This window comes from Poecilia formosa, unplaced genomic scaffold (assembly GCF_000485575.1).
Source record: "Poecilia formosa unplaced genomic scaffold, Poecilia_formosa-5.1.2 Scaffold53, whole genome shotgun sequence".
In the NCBI taxonomy this organism is placed as follows: Eukaryota; Metazoa; Chordata; class Actinopteri; order Cyprinodontiformes; family Poeciliidae; genus Poecilia; species Poecilia formosa.
Genome location: NW_006799992.1, coordinates 723,579 through 745,505, shown reverse-complemented (window position 1 = coordinate 745,505; position 21,927 = coordinate 723,579). Strand labels below are relative to the sequence as shown.

General features: G+C 38.2%; 2 protein-coding genes across 3 annotated transcripts in view; both read left to right on the top strand.

Annotated features, from left to right (window-relative positions):
* moxd1l (monooxygenase, DBH-like 1, like) overlaps nt 1-5,057 on the top strand; it is a 9,671-nt gene extending 4,614 nt beyond the window's left edge. Inside the window, exons 5-13 of the mRNA XM_007552857.2 lie at nt 247-402; nt 822-924; nt 1,001-1,173; nt 1,823-1,911; nt 2,065-2,161; nt 2,262-2,321; nt 3,877-3,995; nt 4,110-4,173; nt 4,478-5,057. Coding sequence (XP_007552919.1) covers nt 247-402; nt 822-924; nt 1,001-1,173; nt 1,823-1,911; nt 2,065-2,161; nt 2,262-2,321; nt 3,877-3,995; nt 4,110-4,173; nt 4,478-4,636 — 1,020 coding nt within the window. The 3' untranslated portion in view covers nt 4,637-5,057. The remainder of the gene's footprint in view (nt 1-246; nt 403-821; nt 925-1,000; nt 1,174-1,822; nt 1,912-2,064; nt 2,162-2,261; nt 2,322-3,876; nt 3,996-4,109; nt 4,174-4,477) is intronic.
* Nucleotides 5,058-5,208: 151 nt separating this feature from the next.
* rps6kc1 (ribosomal protein S6 kinase polypeptide 1) overlaps nt 5,209-21,927 on the top strand; it is a 35,624-nt gene continuing 18,905 nt past the window's right edge. For both annotated transcript variants that reach the window (XM_007552856.2, XM_007552854.2), the window contains exons 1-13: nt 5,209-5,387; nt 6,930-6,965; nt 8,020-8,140; nt 8,634-8,749; nt 8,832-8,925; nt 9,003-9,056; nt 9,148-9,570; nt 9,867-9,991; nt 10,144-10,242; nt 12,143-12,190; nt 12,639-12,771; nt 14,098-15,735; nt 17,555-17,644. In XM_007552856.2, the coding sequence (XP_007552918.1) occupies nt 5,286-5,387; nt 6,930-6,965; nt 8,020-8,140; nt 8,634-8,749; nt 8,832-8,925; nt 9,003-9,056; nt 9,148-9,570; nt 9,867-9,991; nt 10,144-10,242; nt 12,143-12,190; nt 12,639-12,771; nt 14,098-15,735; nt 17,555-17,644 (3,079 nt within the window). In that variant the 5' untranslated portion in view covers nt 5,209-5,285. The remainder of the gene's footprint in view (nt 5,388-6,929; nt 6,966-8,019; nt 8,141-8,633; nt 8,750-8,831; nt 8,926-9,002; nt 9,057-9,147; nt 9,571-9,866; nt 9,992-10,143; nt 10,243-12,142; nt 12,191-12,638; nt 12,772-14,097; nt 15,736-17,554; nt 17,645-21,927) is intronic.

The window sequence follows — 21,927 nt, the reverse complement described above, 5'->3', positions numbered from 1 at the left end:
AAAACTCAAAAATAAACACACAGAAACACAGATCGTGACACGGTGTTCATTTCTATAGGAAATGGTTCTGAAAACTATCTTTTTCACTTCACAGTGTTGCTCTATCCCATACAATCCTATTTGAATACATTGACATTTGTTACTCTTTCAAAGCTGCAAAAAATTACTGGTGGCTTGTGCTGCTGTGATGTTAAAAACACTGTTTAATTTGAGTTAATCATTAGATAACTGTTTCTTACCTTTTAGATTGAGCCAGAGATTGAGAACCAGGAAGTCGTCCATCACATGTTGCTGTATCACTGTCCCTCTTTTGTGAAAGAACCATATGATAAACCGTGCTACATGGGTGACATGGGAGACACCTGCTTTGGAGTGGTGGCTTCATGGGCAGTAGGAGGAACAGTAAGGGAACATGACCTGTAGATATTCTCAGACAATCCTAAGACTATGAGTAACTCCTAGTGATGTCATTTTAGGAAATATCTTCGAATTTCTGGGGTTCAAAGATTTTTTTTTTCTAGAATTTTACCTTGATAAAATAAAGGTTATTCACAAAGCATCTTAGGAGCCTTGGCTCCTAATGTGAGAAAATGTTAAACGAAGGAAGGTTTATTTTAGTAAGCCTAAAAATGCCCTAAGCAGGGAAGATGGTCGAGAGACAGACAAAAAGGATCCAAAAATAATTCTTTGACCCACAGATTCAGTTTATTTTTTGTTGTTTAGTACGTTTCTACCTTCTTGGTATATATTAATGCCAATCTGTCTAAATATTTTATTGAACGACCTACATTCATTGCAAACATCTTTGTCTGAATTCTTAGGCATACGAGCTTCCTGAGAATACAGGTATTCCCATAGGAGGAACTGACAGTGACACATACTACAGGTTGGAAATCCATTACAATAACCCACAAAAGAAAGAAGGTAACATACTTTTGGAACAAAGGCTTTTTGTGTGCCATTTTAGGAGTCATTTATTTGTCTTCCTTTCGTTGCATAGATATCATAGACAGCTCAGGACTGAGGCTTTACTACACGGACAAACTTCGACAGCATGACGTGGGCATTCTAACCACAGGAGTGTTCCCAGTGAGTCACATGGAGTATAACGTCCCTCCTAAAGCAGAAAAGTTCCACACGTATGGCATTTGCAACACGTCTTTGTTTTCACAGGTATGAAACTCTGTATGCAATAGATGAAACTGCAATTGCACTACTTATTCTACGCCTACTTTTGAAAGTATTTATGACCCTATAACCTTTTACATATTAATACAATATCATCAAAATAAAATAAAAAAAAAACACAGGTTTGCAATAAGAGCAACAAATAAAAACAATTAAAGAAAATAAAATATTAACTGAAACAGGAAGAATTGATCAGTGCTGATTACTGACCAACTATGCTTCAAGCTGCCACTTAAACGAGAAATAGGTGGAGTCGTCTCCTATGGTGACAGCCTGGTAATGTATCCCAGCAGCTATTCTTTAGCAAATAGATAATTATGTAAAAAGAAGAATTTTCTGATTTGAACCTCACAGTTCTGTTTATGTCATTTTCTTCTTTATTCACATCCTCCAAGGGAGGAGGGACCTTATCTATTGTTGACTTATAATTGAAACTGTTGTTTATCAATCATTTGAAGTTCTCAAAACTGGAAAAAACAAATCCCAAATTATGCAAATATGATATGACTGCCTGATAATAGAAATCATTGAATATTGTGGTTTTAACATAATAAATCGCAAAAAACAAAAAAACAAAACGTGACTACATTTGCAGGCACTGTGTGTTGATGCAAGTTTTCATTTCCACCCACAGCTTGTGGACCCCATACCCGACCTTCAAGTGTTTTCAGTGCTCTTGCACACTCACTTGGCTGGCAGGAAAGTCAGAGTGGGCCACTTCAGGTGAGAAAAACAAGATGAGTACTTGCTTCACGCCAGCCACCCACTCTTTAACCTGAGGCGTAACATCATACCAAAGAAAATACATTTGATCTCTAAAGCACAGAATGTTTGGTTTTCAAACATAACTTTATATTTTGTGGTTGATCTTTCTAGAAAAGGAAAGCAAATAGATTTCTTGGGAGTAAATGAAAACTATGACTTTGACATGCAAGAAATTGTCAATTTAGGAAACATCAAGACAATCAAACCGGTGAGCTTTATTAACTTCTTTCAGCCAAGAACATGTTTAGTAAAAGATTAAAACACTTTGGGCTCTCATAATGCTAAATTACTTGTTTCTTTCATTTCAGGGTGATGAGATCATTGTGGAGTGCGTCTACAATACCTTAAATCGCACTCAATCCACTATGGTGGGTCAGCCTTGTTGTATTAACAGATGTTTACAAAAAAATATAAATAAATAACAAAAAGAGAAATTGCTAATTCAAAGTCAGAAACCGAAACACATCAACATTGCTGCAAAATCCTTATTATTTACGTTGATCATTAAATAATCATGTCCTGTCAGATCTTTTAACAGAAGAGTAGTCTGGTCTTTACCACATTATAAATGATTTAAATCTGATGTTAGGTGTGGAAAACTTGACACCGCAAATTCCAAACTGCCATTATTTATTAATTAAACAAAAATAAAACCAAAGTGGAAATGTCTTTAAAAGACAACAACAACAAAAAAGCAAAAACAAAACAAGGGCACATTCCAAAAATGTACAGAATGTGGCAAACTCCGGAAGGTAAAGACGACTGTTCTTAACATTCTCTGTAAATGCAATTGGAGAAGAAACCCGAACTGTTGATTGTTATTAGATCCTACTCCTATGAGTAAAATTAGGAAGTACAGGTTCGTCTCAGGAAATCAGAATATCATCAAAGTTCTTTTATTTCACTAATTTGATTCAAAAAGTGGATGTAACATATAAATTAATTAAATACAGTGTCACATACTTTAAGTTGTTATTGCAGTTCATGTTGGTGAAACTTAGAACTAATATAAATTCATAATTCAGCTTCTCAAAAAAGTTGAAGATTTCTTACAAATTATGAAGAATTTTTTTTACAAATCTTATGTTATGAACTTATTGTGGTCCCTACAATCAAATGGAAGACTGCTGAAATGTTGTCAGGTTTAATTGAAAATTAAGTGGAAGATAACCTTTTAGTGTGGACTGCATTTGTAATCAGTGCTTCAAGACTCCACACACATATCAAAGACACGGGCTACAACTCTGGAAGACAAAGTCACTGGAGCCCAAAGGAAGAATGGGCAGACAGAAAATCCAAACTGTCTGAAGTCCAATTTAAAGTTTAAACAGTCACTGAAGATCAGGAGAACAGTGTTAATCCACTGTGTTTTCTCAGCAAGGGCATTTTTTCCAAGTTATGCCCTACCTGCTGATAAACATCATGGAGACGCTGGTGTCATTTTCCAGCAGAACTTGCTGACATAAGCCCTGTAGAGAACCTTTGAAGTATTTCCAAAGGAAGAAATGCGAAACCAGACAAACTGTGAGGGTTGATTTGCTTTTGTGATGCACTGATGCTGCTATTCCTGCAAGAGAAACCTGAACAAGTGTGTGCACATACCATAAAGCACAAAGTTTTGAGTAGGCTTTCATTTCTGTCATAAACATTATCGTTTTGTTATTGGTCTTATAGAATATTTTTGATTTTCTGATAAACTCACTGAACACTTGTGATTTTCCATGCTGTCTGCTGTGAATCTATTGCTTAGGATTTAAAGTGAAAGACTAAACTTTTTAAAGTTGTTTGTTGTGTTGCACCTATAATGGCATTATATAGTTGCATATTACAGTACCAGACAATTCCGACATATTTTTGGGAACATTAAGCAATGTGTTTTAAAAAAAATAAGGAAACTTATATTTCATATTGTCAACCTTTCAGATGGGTTTGTCCACCTCTGACGAAATGTGTCTGGCTTTCCTGTTCTACTACCCAGCTATCAATATTACTTCATGCACCAGTCGCCCAAATACAACACTTCTATCCACCACAGCTGATCAGTAAGAACAATGGAATCAAACACTTGGCATTTTTGCTAAGCTTAATGATTTACAGTGTAAACGTTTGTTGCAAAGTTATTTTTTTTTTAATACAGCTTTAATTATTTCTGACAGAATCGCTGAGTATCAGAGCTTGGTGAATGCCCTGCCACAAGTTCAATACATCACTGATGCCAATGTAAGTTGACAGTGTTTCCTTTGGTAATTTATTTTACTTTTCATATTGAGCAATCATCAGTAAATAGGGCCAGTCTATTTATTAAAATGGTGTGGTTATACAATAATGATTTCAAATCGACTTTTGTTCAGTTGTAGCCAGCATGGATTTTCCCTTTGTCACGTCATTTTTAACATTTTGTTATACTGGCTACTTTTATTGGTAATGTAATATTTATAAAAGTCTACCGCATTATGTCACATATTTATTTTAAAGTCACAGCCCGTAAAAAGATTTGTTTCAACTGCTTCTGTTACTATTGCAGAGCAAATCATCGCTTTACAGACATGGCACTGTCAGGAACGTAATGGAGACGCCAACTGCTACTTGCAAAAATACAAATATTGCAAGCAGACTCAGTATTTCCTGGATGGTGACAGCTGGAGGAATCATCCTTCTGCTCCTTTCAATTGCTATAATGTAGCATGGCTGTATATGAAACAAATCCATATGCCAACTTAGGACAGTTAATATTGAATGAAATAGACAATTTTGAACTTAAATGATGCTTATGATCACTAGGTGTGTTAGCAAGTATAAGAGATTTTTATGAGCGGATCAATTTATATTTTTGTCATAAAGTACAATAGAGGCTCATTAGCTGCAATTTTAACTCTCTATATTAAAAAAGAAAAAAATGTGTCAGACAAAAAAATATTTTCATGGTAATAAAGCAATGAAATGTTGTAAATAGATTTTAGTTCCAGAAAATGTCACTCACACATTTACTTTTAATTCCTCTTCATTCCTTGCACTTTCACAGTAAATTGATCTATATATGTAGTTACAGCAGTCTGCATTCATAAATGTTTGTTTGACTTAAATAAAAAGGTTGATGCAAAACATAGATGTGTTGTATTCTTTTATTAATACTTGAAAGAATGAAGCTAAAACATTATATTCACTTAATTCATTTATTTATTGTATATAGCAATGCCTCCCCATTACTACACGTAGTACCATTGTTTTTCCTCAGGGAGGCGCTCTAGTTTAGACTTCACGCCAAATGTGATTACAGAATGAATGTGTACGGCTAGCCGGCTGATAGCTTCGGCAATGTTGTCACTATCAGAATGATATCACAGCGGGACAGAGGAGAACTCGCTCGGTTTTATACAGTGACAGATCCTACACGGCACCAGAAAGGCTACACTGTGTATAAAGTCACAGCCAGGGTAAGTAAACCGACTGTGGCCTTTGTGACAGCTCGGGAAATGCTAAATGTTATTAGCTATCTTGCTAGCTTGAGCTGTGCTAGCAAAGGCAATGAGATGAAGATTTCATGCAGTGATAACAGCAATTTAAGCCGTCGAGGACGACTTTCCTATTGTAACAATTCATATTACCTTCCCAATTTCAATGCTTTAAGTATCGGGTAGCATTTCTGAGTGGCTAGCTTCTAATTTTTAATAAAACATTTATTACGAATCATACTGCTACATATAAAATTTAAGACATTGTTGACACGGAGTGACTGACCTAACCTAAAGCTGGACAAACCAGTTGTGCTTTTGGTTATCACAGTAATGTTTCACAGTATATTTGCCTTAATAGAGATTGAGACTCCTCAAGTAAATCACAGCCTTAAGAATAGAATCACTTTCGCTTTTACCCACAGGAAGCACTATGCACCCTGTAATGAACATACGTGCTATATTTGATATGTGGTGAAATAATAACAAAAATATGGTTTCTCTAAATACCATATTAGTATAGTAATATAATATTTCTTAAATCATTGACTGTTGTCCCATAACATGTATCTGGAGCTGTGTGTTTTTCACAAGAACAAGCTGACACAAAATAATAATCCTTGCTAAAAACAGCTGATTCACAAAAAAAGGAACAACAATTATACACGTTCTAGTATAATTTGCTGTACTAGCAGGCAACTTTATGCAACATTATCATAAATAAGTTTGCACAATTATTTTTAGAACACCAAGAAAACGCAGAGAATGATTTATTGTAAAGTAAATCTTTTGAAACATGGGTTTCAATTTCTTTCCTACTAAGAAGACACGTAATTTCCTACTAAATTATTTTTAAAATGTGCAATTCCTGTTGAGTTTAAATAAGGTCACATGTTAAACAATGGTGAGAAGACATATTAAAATGAACACGCCTGTACATTTGTTGTTCTCATTCTCTCTAGGCTTACCACATAAGTTACCATGGCAATAACATCCCATCATGAAGTGAAGCACTTCTGTGAAACTAAAGCCTGCTGCTGAACTGGATTTTACCCCATTAAGCTACTAAATCCGACTTTAAGACCCCAAAATTTTAATTGCTCCTGAAATGCCAAAGTATTTTCTTGTTTAAAAGAATTTTGTCATTGTTTTTTTTTCTTCACATTTTTCTTTTTGTTACTTCTGACTTGTTAAGCCGAAAGTATCTCTGAAATATTGAAAGCTACCCTTTCAATAATGAAATATAAGAGTTATTTCATTATTCTTTCAAGCACCAGAGCTCAGCAATAGTTTTAGTAACAGCTGACAGAGGAGTTGAGTTTGTTTGTCTCCCCCTAGCTGCCATGTTGCTTATCAAGATTTTGGAGATGTCCCGTTCTAACACACAAGCCTTTCGTCATGGGCTTCATAATGAAGTCATTGTGACACTGTGGGCTGTCTGCCCCGCTTGTCCTCGCAACTGCCCGTCTAGAAAGTCTCTATCGTGATAAAAATCCCTAATTCTGCTTTTTCTCCTCGTTACAGTTAATCTCTCGGAAGAATCCAGAAGATGTCCAAGAGGTAAACACTTATATTTTTGTATTTCTTTTACAAAAAAATTAAATTACAGATTTTTTTCTGTAATATTCTGCCGGTGTTTATTTTTACGATAGCATTTATTTGTATCTATTAAAAAAAAAATCCAAGTTATGAAAACCATTCAGGGACTAGGTGAAAATAAGCTTTCTTTTGCTGTTCTTTCAGTTTTTGTTTTACTTTAAAAACAAGATTTTACCATCTAAAGCTACATTGTTTATGTTACAATAGTTTTATGTAACATTTTGGGCCTTTTGTAAAGAATGTTTTTGCAATTTGTTTTTTCTTTTGCATCTTTCTAAGTATTGCAAGTCAACAAAAGAAACATTCAGTTCACACTCATGACTACACAGCTTTCTGTCTCATGTCAGCAAAGCTTCATCTCCCCACTTTATTGTGTATCCATTAATGTGCATTAAAAGCACAAGCATCCATTTAAAACGGAGAGGAATTCAGCGTTGTCTGGTCCCAGAGCTAATTCAGGAAGCATGATGTCAATTACATCTGTTTCCTTGAGACTAAGTTTTGCCTCGAAGCGCTACATTCCTCAGTAACCGAGACGTCCTTCAGGCCAGCACTGGTGATCTGCTTAGTTTACCTAGTTTACCTTTGAACCAACGAAACGTGTGAGATTTTTGAAAGCCAAAATTTCATCTCAACATGAGATTACTGTGTTTTGTTGTGTGGAACGTCTTTATCTGGTGATGTAGCTTGAATTTAAAGGTTTATTTAAAAAAAAAATACAAATGAATAAAGACATTTAAGTTGTAAGATAAGCCAGATTTGCTAATGTGTTTGGAGTGGTTGCTTAAATTCTTTACGAAATGGCAAATGTATGTAAAAAAAATAAATAAATAAAAAATCGATGTTAGCAACTCATAATTTGTATTAGAACAATTCAGACTTGATAAAATTGCATTCATGCACGACTTTTATTTAATCATTAAACTGGTACTTTTAAACATAATAATATTGATTGGTTCTCTTTAGTTGGCTTCCTCTCCATCTCCAGCAACGCTCTCTGTTTCTCTTGCCACAGATAATAGTATGGAAGAGATACAGTGATTTCCGGAAGCTACATCAGAACCTCTGGCAGCTGTACAGGAATGTATGTAGCCATTCTGAGCTATTTCCTCCCTTCGCTAAAGCCAAAGTATTCGGTAAGATACTCACCATTTTTACCTATTTACATCAGATGTTGACTTGTAATTATAAAACTGTCATAAACAACACGGTTAAAATTTTATATTTTTGAAAACACAACAAATTAACTGGAATGCCTTCAACATACACTTGAATGTCTTTTTTCTTTTATTAATGGGCTTTAGTTGTCTTTGAAAAGGAAATGAAACAATTCAGTTTCATAGTTTGTTGTTGCTGTAACTTGCTGTAATGTATTTTGAGGGATTAAAGAAAAAGGGGATAAAGGAAAATGGACAGTACACTTTTCAGAATTTTATTTGTTAAATATATATTTTTTTAAGAGCATGTAATTCTTTCCTTTCACTGTACTGTGAACTACTTTGTCTTTGTGTTGTGTAAAATTTGAATCAGATGGACATTTGTTTGTGATTGTACATGTGAAAAAGCTGCAATGTTATGAATGCATAATGTCTGAAAAAGGTGTTTTTAAGTGTTTTTGCGCTTATTAAGGTCGATTCGATGAGTCAGTGATTGAGGAAAGAAGACAGTGCTCTGAGGATCTCCTGCAGTTTTCTGCAAACATCCCCGCTCTGTACAGTAGTCAACACATTCAAGATTTCTTCAAGGTATTTGACAGTTTATGCAGAAATAAGTATTAGACCAAATAGTTGAGCTTTATGTATTCATTTACAATTTTTTTTCTCCTAGGGTGGAGAGATCCACGACGGCTCAGATCTTATTGGACCAGCTGAGCCTTTTTCTGACTTTCTGGCTGATAGTTTATCAGACTGTAGTTCTGATGGTAGGCGTTCACATAAAACTCTTCCAAAATGTTTCTCTTTCTGTTGTATAAAATCTTATCAGTCATGCTTTTTTCAGTACAAAGAGACATCAGTGGTGCAGAGGAGTTGACTGTCACATCTGAGTATGGGGGTAAATTCAGCAGATTTTTTTTTTGGAAACATGCTGCCCTATTATTTGTTAAACATTGTTTCACTAACTTATTTTGTATCTTGTCTTTCAGGCCCTCCTAGTGACAGCGACCTGACCTCCCTGGCAGTGGATACAGACTCTCTGGCTGAGTTGGATGATGGCATGGCCTCAGGTAGCACCTCCCCAAACCAGCCACAGGGGGAAGCCACCAACATCAGTAGTATCTGCAGTCCTCGTTTGCCCTCGCTGCGTGAACGGCGTACCCCGTCCCCTGCCCCCGTCCCCGCCTCGTCAGCCCCTAACCCAGAGGTCAGCTGCCCAAATCGAACACCACTCTTCTCCCGCAGTCTAAGGAAAACCAGCGGCGTCAACGCTACGGACGTAAAGTCGGACTACCTCGACAAAGCCAGTGAACTGATCGGTTTTGCTGTACAAAAGGAAAGTGAGCAGGACTACCAGGCAGCGTTTTTATACTACCGCAGTGGGGTTGACTTGCTGCTTCAAGGAGTACAAGGTCAGAGACTTCAGAAACATTTATCTACAGGAAGTAGACTTGAGACCTGTAACAGTTTCAGTAATGACCTTTAATGTGCCAGATATTCAGTTTAAATTTTAACGTGGTCCTTTGCTGTTCTTCTACGGTTTCTAAAAGTTGCTCAGTTTCTTTTGACATTTGCTTTTAAATGTCTCTCTCTTTGGTGTAGACACAAACACAAGGTGCACTACCTCAGAGTAAAGGATTTTCTCACTGACTTTGTCTTTGCCATAAAAATCCTACTAATTGAAATATTTTCAATTACCTCTCTTCAGGTGAACCAAGTGCCTCACGACGAGAGGCGGTGAAGAAGAAAACTGCTGAGTATCTGATGCGTGCAGAGCAGATTTCAGGTCTACATCTGAGAAGCAATATGGGTCAGGGATCAACACAGACTGTGGTGAGTGGTCACTTCTCTGCTTGGTTCATAAAGGTTTTTTTTTTTTTTCCTTTAATAAATGCTGTTAAACACATAACTTATATCCTATTTCTTTTCATTTGTTAGAATTTAAACATTGTGACTAAAACGTTGCTGTTTTTTGTTTTGCCAAGGCCTTTGGAGCTCAATGCTGTTCTTCTTCAAGCAGAGGAGGGCAGCAGAGTCCATCTGATGAGCTGATAGCTTACAGGGTGATAGGTGTCATTAACAAGGTAAGCTTACAAGATCTGTAACCTGCATAAACTCATTTCGATTTGTTTTGATGTTCTTTAATTCCAAAATGTAATCATGAAGTGAGCCTCATATGTCTTTTATAAGGTCAAGCTCCTCTGCTTAGGAAATAAATCTGTCTTTGAACGCAGCATGATTTAAGGTTAGATTTGTTTTAAAATGACAACAGTCAGGTCGAGCTAGCGGTCATTTGTTTCATCATAACCCCTGACCAAGAATGCGGATGGTATCCATCTTCAGACTTCTCCTCCTTGTGTCCTACCCCATATTCTCCCATCTCTTTTATCTGAGGCAGTAAAATGTAATAGATTTACTAGATGTATGGCAAGGGCTGAGTGTGTGTATGTTTAGCGTCAGTTATGACTACCACAAGGTCAGTTTGGGTAGTTGGTCCTCTCAAACAGCTGCCGGCGAAGCAACTTCACCACTCAGCCATGAAATGACTTGGCACGGAGCTCGGAGAATGACACACAACATTGAATCGATGATGCTCAGCCTGTGTATACACACACACACACACACACAGAACCCGAAGGAAAACATTGACACTGCACCAACACGTGTTATATCGCACAGTATTTCAGAAACTTGCTCAAGTGCAATGCAAAAACAATTTACGCATTATAGATCAGGTCTCCTCCTCTTTCTACGTCCTCTGTTTTTATTTTAAATGAGGACAGAGGGGACAGATGGCAGGAGCTCCTCACCCTGCTGCCCCTCCCTCACCCTTTCTCTCCATCTCCCCCCCCCTCTCTTCCCTGATGTTTATTTCTTAATTATATTAGCACCCTGGCTAGCACTGCCACTCTGTTTACTCACAGCTCCATTCATATCCATTTAGCCCGCACCTGTTTGGTCCCAGTCAGGGTCGCCTGGCGAGAACAACACACACACACACACACACCGGGTCAGACACATATGCTCAAGCTCTCCCCTGAGATGGCTGGAGACCAGAGCAGCAATGGAGATGTTAGGGAGGAAAGCAGGGATCATGGAGTGAGAAAATGAAGATGTTTTGAGAAAAATGTTTAGGACTGAAAGGGAAGGAGAATGATAAATGATTAGATTCTTTAGGATAAGGTGTACATTTCTTGATGATATAGTGAGGACATTTTTATTACTTTCCACATGTAGAAAAGTATATTTTTTCATGTTTTTTTGTCTAAAAGTTGTAAATATCTACACATCCATGCATATGTTGACAGATACATAAATTCATACATTTGTTTGATCATTTCACCATCTAACCATTTGTTTTTATCCAATCAGTAATTTTTTTTCATATTCCACATTTAAATCCTGGTACCTGTTCAGAAATCTGCCAAAAATAATAAGGGTCCTTCAGAAATGAGCTAAAATCTTTGAAAATTAGCTTACAAGTATGTGAGTTTGACAGGGAGAATTGGTATGAAATACTGATTGGCGAGATGTATTATTTTATGGAATAAAAGTAAGTGTCAATTAAAATGTACAAATGCACCACAAACTTTTTGGCACTTCAACGATGACTTTCTACAACCAGAGCCCTGCGAACATAAACACAACTCTCAACATAAAGTATGTACAGCACACATGGTGACTGATTCAGTCATATTGCTCTCATGGGGCCAGTAGTGGGAACCACAGTCAGTTTTTTTTTAGTTCGCAAATATCATCAATTTAAGACCTATTAAACCTTTTTGTTATCCTCATAAAATACACTTCTCCTCAGCATATTGATGACGGTAAGCAACGCAGTAGTTGATGTTTTTATAACCCTTCATTGTCTTTGCCCATTCCTGTCAGTTTAAAACAGGAATGTAACTTTAAAGTGATTTTTAGTCTATGTTATTTTTTAAAATTTGTTTTCAAGTAGTAGGTAAAGCTGCTTTTTCGCTGCAGGTTCTTCTGGTCATTGACAAGAGGACACAGGAGACATTCATCCTCAAAGTTGGTATCATTCCTGTGCTAGTGGGTGTTTGTGAATGTTTTTTCTGCATTCTCGTTGTCCTGGCCATGAGTGTGAAGTGTGCCAGAAGCCCCTGTGTGTGACCGGTGTAATTGATTCTAATGGGCCTGTCTCTGTCAGCCCCTCTGCTCTCAGGTGTGAGACATGCGCCAGATGCTAACGCACAAATGACTACACACGCACACACATACAGGCGAAACCCACACATTTTCTCACAGAGCCAACCTAATGCGTGGTGCTCTTTTAAATCAGATGCCGCACATAGCTTGATGAATCCAACAACTTTGGGTTGCCCTGGGGCGCAGACGACACTTTGTTAATGGAAGGTTTCTCCTTAGCCAGTTTCTAATTTTTTACTGAAACCCAACAGCAAACGAAATCCTTCCGTTCCTCGTCTGATCTTGTTGTGCAACACATGTTCTGTTGTAGGGACTGAGGAAAAGCAGTGACTGTGGGCAGGCTAAGAAGACTATTATGCCGCTCTCCGTGCCCCACATGGTGCAGCTGAGAAAGTTCATCATCTCTGAAGACACTGTTTTCCTTCTGCTGCACTACGCTGAAGGTGAGACATAACCGTTCTACTTATAGGCTTAATCTTCTCAGCTTCTTGTTATTTCCCTTGCTCATCAGATCTCCTACCCTCTCTGTGCCCTTGTTTCAGACGGATGTTTTATTGAGATGGGTGTGTGTCACAGGTCATTATTCTGAATACCAGGTGGTGCCGTGCTTCATTACCTATCGCAACACCTGGACCTCCTTACAACCTACTTACTCTAGGATGTGGATGTACGCTGTGTGAATACAGGGAAATACAGTCACATTTTTTAACACCCTCATAACCCTTTTAACCTGGTGTACTCCATAGTTACATTTTGCTAACATTAGTAGTACATACTGACCCTCATGCAAAGTTGGTCACCAGTTTTGTTATTCAGTATTCTTTTCCGTTGCAAGATCCTGATGAGAAGAGACAGACAATGACCTATGTGACATTAGACCCGACAACATGCGGATGGATTTACTTCTGAAAGCATCGAACTGCCCTGACATTATCATCATGACTCTGAACTCCATGTTCTTTTCAGCCACGCACAACAGATGCTGATTCCATCTGTCATAGCTTGACCACCAACCCCTGAAAAGTTATGTCTGTCCCTTTACACACACCCACCACAGATACTTTATGGAAGGACCCCTGTAGTTATCTCTCAAAACTGCTTGGTGCTTCCATTGCCAACTCTTATATAGGAGGCATAGTGAAGCTTTGTTTGGGATAATGATCAAAATTTCAGAGCAAAGAATTTGTTTACCTTGAACCAATGATTCTCAGACAGTGAATTTCCATCACCTTTTAGGAATTAATGCATTATATTGTAAAAATGTTTAATATTCACTTCCTCAGGTTCTTTCTTTTCCTTCCTTTCTTTTATGATTTGTCCTTCATATCAGAAGGACCAATAACTCTGGAAAGTTGAGTCAAGAAATGAATAGGATTTTTGAAATCCCTGGGAATTTTATGAATTTTGTAGATATTTAAGATGTGAACTTCTGTTTAGTCTTCAGATTTTCTGTTTTACAGAAATTAATGTCAGTCTGACCAAATAGCCATCTTTCTTTCAATATTTCGCGAAGGATTCTCACATTTTGAAACCTTCAAAACTATTATTGCAAATAAGCAGTTCTTCTCAGCAGAATTTATGGCAGGAACGTTTTCTTAAGAAAGGCATATAATGATTTGAGCTTTTCAGAAATAGAAAAAAAAATAGACTTAAACGTTTTCCTCGAAGTTTTGATTTAGTGGAGACCAAAACCTGTCTTCTTTGTTCTTCTTCCCTCGTGTGTAGTCCTTGTTTCTTTAATTTTAACTGTGTTCTTCTTTTCTCTTCAGGTGGGAAGCTGTGGTCTCACATCGGAAAGTACCTTCGTAATTCCAGCCCAGAGGAGAGCTTTGACATTCCTTTCATCCAGAAGAGCCACACAACGGCTGTACATTCTCCACACCACATAATACCACAGCTGGATGCAGGTTCTGCTAGTTGTGATTCGGAGCCATATGCTGGTTCACATCTTGCTTTAGGCCTTCAGAAAGAAGGGGAAATCCCTTTCATGTCTCCTGTTAAAAGTGCCGTCCCTGCAGGGCTCCGGGACCAAATTGGAGCTCAGACTGACTCTGGTGCGACTTCTGAGGAGGAGTGCACAAACAGTTATTTGAGTCTTTGCAATGAGTACGAACAAGAAAAAGTAGAACCAGATGCACTAGAAGAGGAGGTTGATGAGAGGAGCGAGCAGGAAATGCTTTCTTTGGAGGTGCCTAATACAACAGCAACAGCGTCTTCATACAGCCGTTCGCTGCTCAGCAATGACAGCCTTTCTTCCCCAGGAGGCTCTCAGGAGCTCGGCTTCTTCAGTGAGTTTTCTGATAAGAGCGGCCAAACCCTTGAAACTGACCAGACCCGCAGTGAAGGACATGATCACAGTGACGTTTTCAGTCCTTTACGATCCCCCACAGAGCCTCTCTCTTTGGATCAGTCCAAACACACGCCGATGGAATTTTTCCGCATTGACAGCAAAGACAGCGCTAGCGAGGTCACTGGCCTCGATTTGGGGGAGCACTGGCATTCTCAGAAGCAGCCGCCTCAGTTTTCTACGTCTGACCTAGGTTCAGAGGTCACAGAGGAGCTACCAGAGCTGGCTCGGGAAGTAAAGGGCCCAAGCTTGGAGTTGTGGGGGTTGGACAGTAGCGATAAGGGGTTTAATGAGTCAGTGCCTGTCATCTCCTTTAAGGAGGCAGTAGTCGAAGATGAGGGTCATCCACCAGACTTGTTGGTCAATCTTCCTGTAATAAGTGGGACTGCAGACTTTACACAGGAGGAATCAGAACCTTCAGGGGTGTGTTTGGGCCTTGAAGTTGCAGCCACTTCTCAAAAGTGCATCCAACCTGATGTCTTGCAGCTACATAGCCAGCATGAGGACCTGGAGGAGCAGCACCCAGAACAAGAACTTTCATCTTTCTCTACAGCCTCTGCAACTTGTGACAATAGTCTTGCATGTACTTCTCTATGGGACGACAGCCTGGCATTTGGACTTGAGGCATGTGACCAAGTCTTTGACCTAGAGGACAGTCAAAGCAGTGATCACCACCTAGAAACAGGGGTTTTAAGTGAGAAACCTCAACCTTGTATGGCAGGAAACACAGACTCTGCTCCAGTCCTCAGTGACACCACCACAACCTCTATCTCAGCTATGAACGGTACTCAGGCTTGCACAGTCATTGAGAGTTTATTAGATCTTGATGGTGAATCATCAGGAGTCAATAAAGCCACAGGTGGCAGCGACTTTGATAAAGAAGTGTCACGGCTGTTTGCAGAGTTAGACGAGCTGTCGTTGGCTGCCACCCAAGCTCATATCCCAGAGGAGTTTGTGCGATGTTGGGCAGTAGAGATTGTTACGGCCTTGGACTGTCTGCATCAAGAGGGCATCATCTGCCGGGACTTGAATCCCAATAACATCCTGCTTGACCATCAAGGTTAGATATATTGGTTATTGATTCACTGTTCTCTTAGAGACTTTTCAAGCTCTCTTTTTTATTTGTGCTTACGGTTTTATTTATCAGTGTAACTTGAGATTACTTGATTAACTGACAATGTACAGTAAAATTAAAAGTATATCTAGTATCTGTATTCTATTAGAGGTATGCTGGTAAGTTACTGAAGACCCGTGCTTTGCAGAAGTATTCACATTTTGTCTGTTTACAGCCACAAACTTAAATGACTTGATTTAGATTTGATATGATAGATAAACACAAAGCAGTACTTATGAAGTAGTAGGGAAATGATCTTGATTGGCTGTAATTGTATGGCTGGTTGTGGTTTCACATCAGAATAGCTGACTGATCAGGCTGTAAGGTGTTCATTGTGTTCATCAGAGAAACGGCCTGTGTCGAGAAACTTTCTGTGATGGCTTATTTTTTTGCAAATATTGGTCTGTAGTGCCTACCTGAAGCTAATAGTTTGCTCAGTTTGTGTTGTGTCCAGGATGTGTGAGAATGCAAAAATGTTAGCTACCCTTGTCCTGACACTAAGCCTAATGATCCTCTCTGCAAACCTAATTGTTCATTGCATTTTGATTCTGTCCTTTTTGTGTGGTTTGGCTCAGCCACAAGCGATTGTTCATGGATCAGACAGAATATGACCAGCTGCTGTGCAAGGTTGCTGCAGGAGGTAGAGTCTCTGTTGGGCCATCTTATGAACAGTATCTACGTGAGGACCAGCTCAAGTCCTGAGAAAGGGTCGTTTAGGGAAAGTCCATCCTCATCGCTAAAAGATGCATAAATATTTGCAAGCTTTTATGAAATAAAATGTGAAAACTGTGTAGTGCATTTGGATTGTGCCTCTCCTGAGTCGAACACTTTAGTCCTACAAGTCTATCAGATTTTCTAGTCTTGCCATAGATCCTGAGTTGTACTACTATTAGTTTTGCCATACGGCCCAAAGAGAAGCAACTCAAAGCGTGATGATGCTATTACCATGTTTAATAGGTGGATGGATTGTGTGTTCACGTGGCCTGTTTCAAACTGCAAAGGGGAACTTCTTGTGGTTCTCTTTCTGTTCCCAGACGATAGATTAAGCAGTGATCAGTGAGATGTCAGATTACTGTTTTATAAGTTGTCTGTGGTGTTTCAGATTATGCAATATTTTGTGTCTTAAACTCCAAATAAATTAAACTAAGTTTGTGGTGGAGAAATGTAAAAATCTGAAAACATTTCAGTGGTAAGTGAATAAGTTTGCAAAGCACTATATATTGCCTATTTATTGCAAGAAAAAGGAAATTCAGCAGCTGTGAGTCTTACTCCTCACCTTCAAAGTGACTTCTTACCATTTTTTTTTTAACCAACGGTGACCTTTTATTGCTTAATCACAAACTGGTTTATTAGTCTGAAGGCTCCTCTGGCATTGTTTTAGCCTGATGTCAAAATTTCCCCCCAACAACTTCTTTTGTCGTCCTACAATCATCTCTCTCCACCTCGTTATCAACAAGCGTCTAATTAGCTGAGTGGCTGTTTTCGTCTCCCTAGTGGTAATAATTGTTCTAAAGGGCCCATCAGCGGCCTAGTGTGGTGCATCAGTCTGGCTAGCCTAGGCTAATGGCTACGGCTACCTAATGACACCATTAGTTCTAATGATAGCGTTAACGGGTAGCCGCTAAACAGGAGTAATCGCCAGGGCTGTTTGCTTGAAAAGCTCACAGAGGGCTGTAGAGGGGTAGAAATGAACGGAGGAAGAGAGCTGTTCAGAGGTCTGTGAGTAGTTTGGAAAGTTGAGTGTTTTGTTTCCTTCTCTCCTTAGGGCATGTGCAGCTCACCTACTTTTGTAGTTGGTGTGATGTGGAGGAATCCTGTGACAAGGAGGCAATGGCCAATATGTACTGTGCACCAGGTGAGAGACAAAAAGGTTTTAACACTTCCTGAATTACTCATCATAAGCGCAATTTATTTATTTTTTGGCTACTTTCTATCGCTCATCAAGCTCTCAATCAGAGCAATCTGACCAGATGCAATTCATTCAAGGTCCTCCCTTTCAAGCATAAAGTAAATATTTAGATTTTCAAATAATCAGTATTATTTTTGGACTTTCTTAACAATATAATACATTTTTAGATTTCTGATAAAGCAAATACATCAGTTTTTAAAAATATTTGGGTTGTTTTTCTTTGCCTATTTTTTTTTTATTATTATTATTTTTGCTATAGAAACAAAAATGATAACATGAGGAAGAAAGCATCTGTTTTATTTTAAATACCTGTGAATCAAATATTTAATTAATTTTTGCAGCAACATTGGGTTGATGGGACACATATAAAATAGATGTTGTTTTTCTGGTCATAACAGATTTCTGGTTGTCTTTGTGGTGTAAGCTACCCTTATGATTTTTTTGAATATCTCTTCTTCAAAGCATCTGCCTCAAACCCTTACCTGATCTTTGTCAAACAGGAAAGTGAATTTAAGTATAAGATGCATTTCTAGACTTCAAATTCTTTTTTTTTTGATGAATTTAATGAACTGGGTCAACAAAATCTGTTTTTGTTTTTTTGTTTTTTTGTATTTGACCAGCTGATCAGAAAGAAAAAAATTAGATTTTCTAATCATTGGCTAGTTATTTAGTTTGAGACAAAGTTGCACTCTGCCTCAAACTAAATAAAAGATTTTGTAAAGTTCAAACTATAACCATCACATAAACTGGAGCTTCTGTAGATGGCTTTCCTTCGAGGATCTAAAACTCATATAATATCTAAATTGAATTGTTCATCCATACTCATTCCCTCTGTACGAAACCAAAGACGGATCTGGTTTTATCTTGTGAGAACTTTGGATAAAAGCTTTCTCTGAACTTCCAAATTCAATCTAATGTAGCTTGAATATTTATTAACAAAAATCTGAAACCAACAACAAAAACAGTGGTGGTGGTTTTACGTTTGAATGTTTAATCTCCTAAATTCGCCTGATCTCACTGTAGTTCTCATTTTGTCCTGTAGAGGGCGGTGTTGTGCTGCATTCAGTCCTGTAACCCGGTGTGTCGCCCCCAGCTGACTTGTGGCAGCTCTGGCATGCTGTTTAAAAGCAGCCTAAAACAAGCTGCTGCTAGACTACAGCTTCAAGTTCCTATTTAGCACTTCTGTGTGTGTGAGGGAGTATTTTTGTTTGTTCAATTGGTTGCTATTTTTTCCCTCATTAATACATCGCTCTGTGCATACATCTACAAACTGCACTGCTTGTTATGTTTAAGTCATTTCTGCAGGTTACTCTGGATTCTGAGCTAACTGAAAACTCCCTATTTATTCACTTTTACACACTTTTACGTCCTGCTTATCTGTCTTATTTATCCACTCTCACCAGGAATGCTAAATCCTTATTTTGTGTAGAAACTACACTTCTTGCAGTAGATCACTTTTTGAGAAAGATGGAAAGCTCACATTTGGAGTCTATATATTATAATTATACAGCTTAGAGTCTAAGTGGTAATTAGGCATGAGTTTCTAACTACAAAATCTTGACTAAAAAAAAAATGTTGTCCCAGTATCTCTGTTTTACACAAAAAAAAATGAAAACAAAAAAGTTTAATAGGATAACCACTTATTTATAAGAAAAAAAACACAATACATTCCTACTGCTTCTGATTTTTACGGTTCTATCAATGTTGCTGCTTTTAGCTGCTTAGTAGCTTTCTCGCGACTTTAGAACAGGAGTCTTAAAACAGCTTCATCTTAATAAAAGTGATCATATTTTAAGTTTCCACACTGTGAATGTAAGAGCTTTTTACCTCTAAATATTTCTGAGCAGCCAAATTTGTCTTACTTGTAAACAAAGGGAAAGTGTAGCAGCCTTGTTTCAGCCAGCTGATGGTAAGGAACCCAGAAAATGGTGTGGGAGCATTTTCTCTGGCTTAATAGTAAAAGGGCTTTAAACTGTATGAATGGTGCATCACGACGACCTTTTGGTAAATTGAGGGCGAACAATGACGTTTGGTTCCTGAACATGTGAATTTGATCCAAACATGCTTGTCCTCTAAATGTTGGATTTTATGTGTATCATCCAAGCAGTGCTGCAGTTTAAATCAGCTTGTTTTGATTTTAATTTGACAGCTTCTTGCGGATCATAAATGAATATCATGTTGCTATATGCAGCCATTTTAAACTGCTGGCTCTTGTGGCTCCAACCAGCCCCACTAAACATTAAAAAGCCCTCGTACAAGGTGTGAAGCATCTTGATAGTTACGCTTGATCCCCCGTGGATTATTGGATGCAGTGCATAGTATTTCCCAGCAGGGGGTGTGTGGTGATATCATAAAGTTTAAAGACCACTACGACATTTATTGACTGTTCTACTGAATCGCAGACAACTTCCTCTCCTTGTCTCATTTCTCATTGTTCACGTTTACCTTAAATTTGATGATGACGCCACGTTGCAAAAAATAATGCCTTTCCCATACTGATATTTTAGTCCAGTACGCCCATACATACATCCACTCATTATATTTAAGTACAGTGGAGAACACACACACCGATGCAGAGGTTAGTGAGTGTGTGTGTGTCTCTGCTGCCCTTGTTATGTATTGCTGTTTATCCAGACAGGGTCAGCTCTTGCTATGGCTTCATTCCTGATGACAGATTTATGAGTGTTTGCCAGAAACCTAGCAGGGCGCCTGCTGTGACTGAAGCACCCTGTGTGTGTGTGGGTGTGTGTGTGTGTGAAGGAAGACGGCATGTTTTTTAAAACACACTCATTCACACCCAAAAAAAACACGGGAGTGTACTTGGAAAATATGGCGACGGGGAATTAATCTGTTTATCCTGCTCTTGTGCTTATTTATTTTCTCACTGTTGTGTCATTACAGATAAACATCAGATGGCTAATGTTTTGTTCACTGATAAGGAAAGAAAAGGTGTTGACTTTTTTTTTCTTTTTTCTGTAGGACAACCTGGCTTTAGCAGAAAGGGGAATTGTTTATTGTTCCGTTTATAAGGAAGCAAAGCTGAAACTGATTGTCTTGGTCGTCTAAGAAAAGGGAAATTCGGTTTTCTTCCTCTCTGAGGGAACAGTTACTGAGGACTTCATCATCCTTGTTTTGGATCCTTTTACCTACTCAGCCAAACATGATCTAAAAGACGATAAAGTTTAGTTCCTCTTTTGTTGCCCGGCCGTCATTTCATTGTTTTTGAAAGGCAGTTCAAGGAAGGCATAACCTGGCAGGACTTCTGCTTTATTTTTAACTGCATGTTCTCATACTTCACAGTGAAGACACATAAAATAATTTGTTAGGAACAAATACAATATTTGATTACTGCAGGGTTTCTGTCCAGTCATGATGAATTAAAGAAATCTCAATTTCAGGTCTTTGACATTTCTAAAAATGCCACATTTTTCAAATCCCGGCCTGGACTCCTTCTGAATGGATTTTTCATGTTCTCCCTGTTCGTGCTGGATGAATATCATAGAAAAGTGAATTTATTTCAATTATTTAATTCAAGAAGTGAAAGCTGTTGCTTATAGATTCATTATAGATGGTGATGTACTTAATTCAGTTACTTGTGATAATGATTAACAGGGAGTGAAAACCTATAATTACATTTCTCAGAAAATGTTAATATGACATGAGAATAAAAAAAAATATATGTTATGTCAATGCAGTGGCCTACACAAAGTCACTGGCATAGTCTTCGAGAAAAACCACTTAAGCTGAAGGCGTGCAAATGGTTGTACTCCATCATGTTAATGGAAAGTTGAGTGGAGGGAAAAATGTGGTAGAAAACAGTGCACACTAGCAACATGGAAAGCGTAGCCCTTAGAGGACTGTGAAAAGGTAACCCAGTCACAGAGCTTGGGATGTGGAGTGAGGCTGAAGTCAGCCTTTTAAGAGCATCACAAACAGACATATTGAGGACTTCACCTGTCACACTGCTTGTGTTAAGCCACTTCTATACTTCAGACTGTGTCAGAACAATCTTACATGTGTTTAGGAGGGAAAAAAAGGACTGGATTGCTGCTAAAAGGTCCAAAGATCTCTCTTTAGATGAAGTTTACGTTTCATTTGTAATTCGAGGTCCCATAGTCTGGAGTTGGAGTGGAGAATCAGAATTGCTTTTGAAAGACGAGACACCAGGTGCAACATTGCAGAGAAAATTAAAGATACAAACATAGAAACATATGTTAGTACTGAATTAA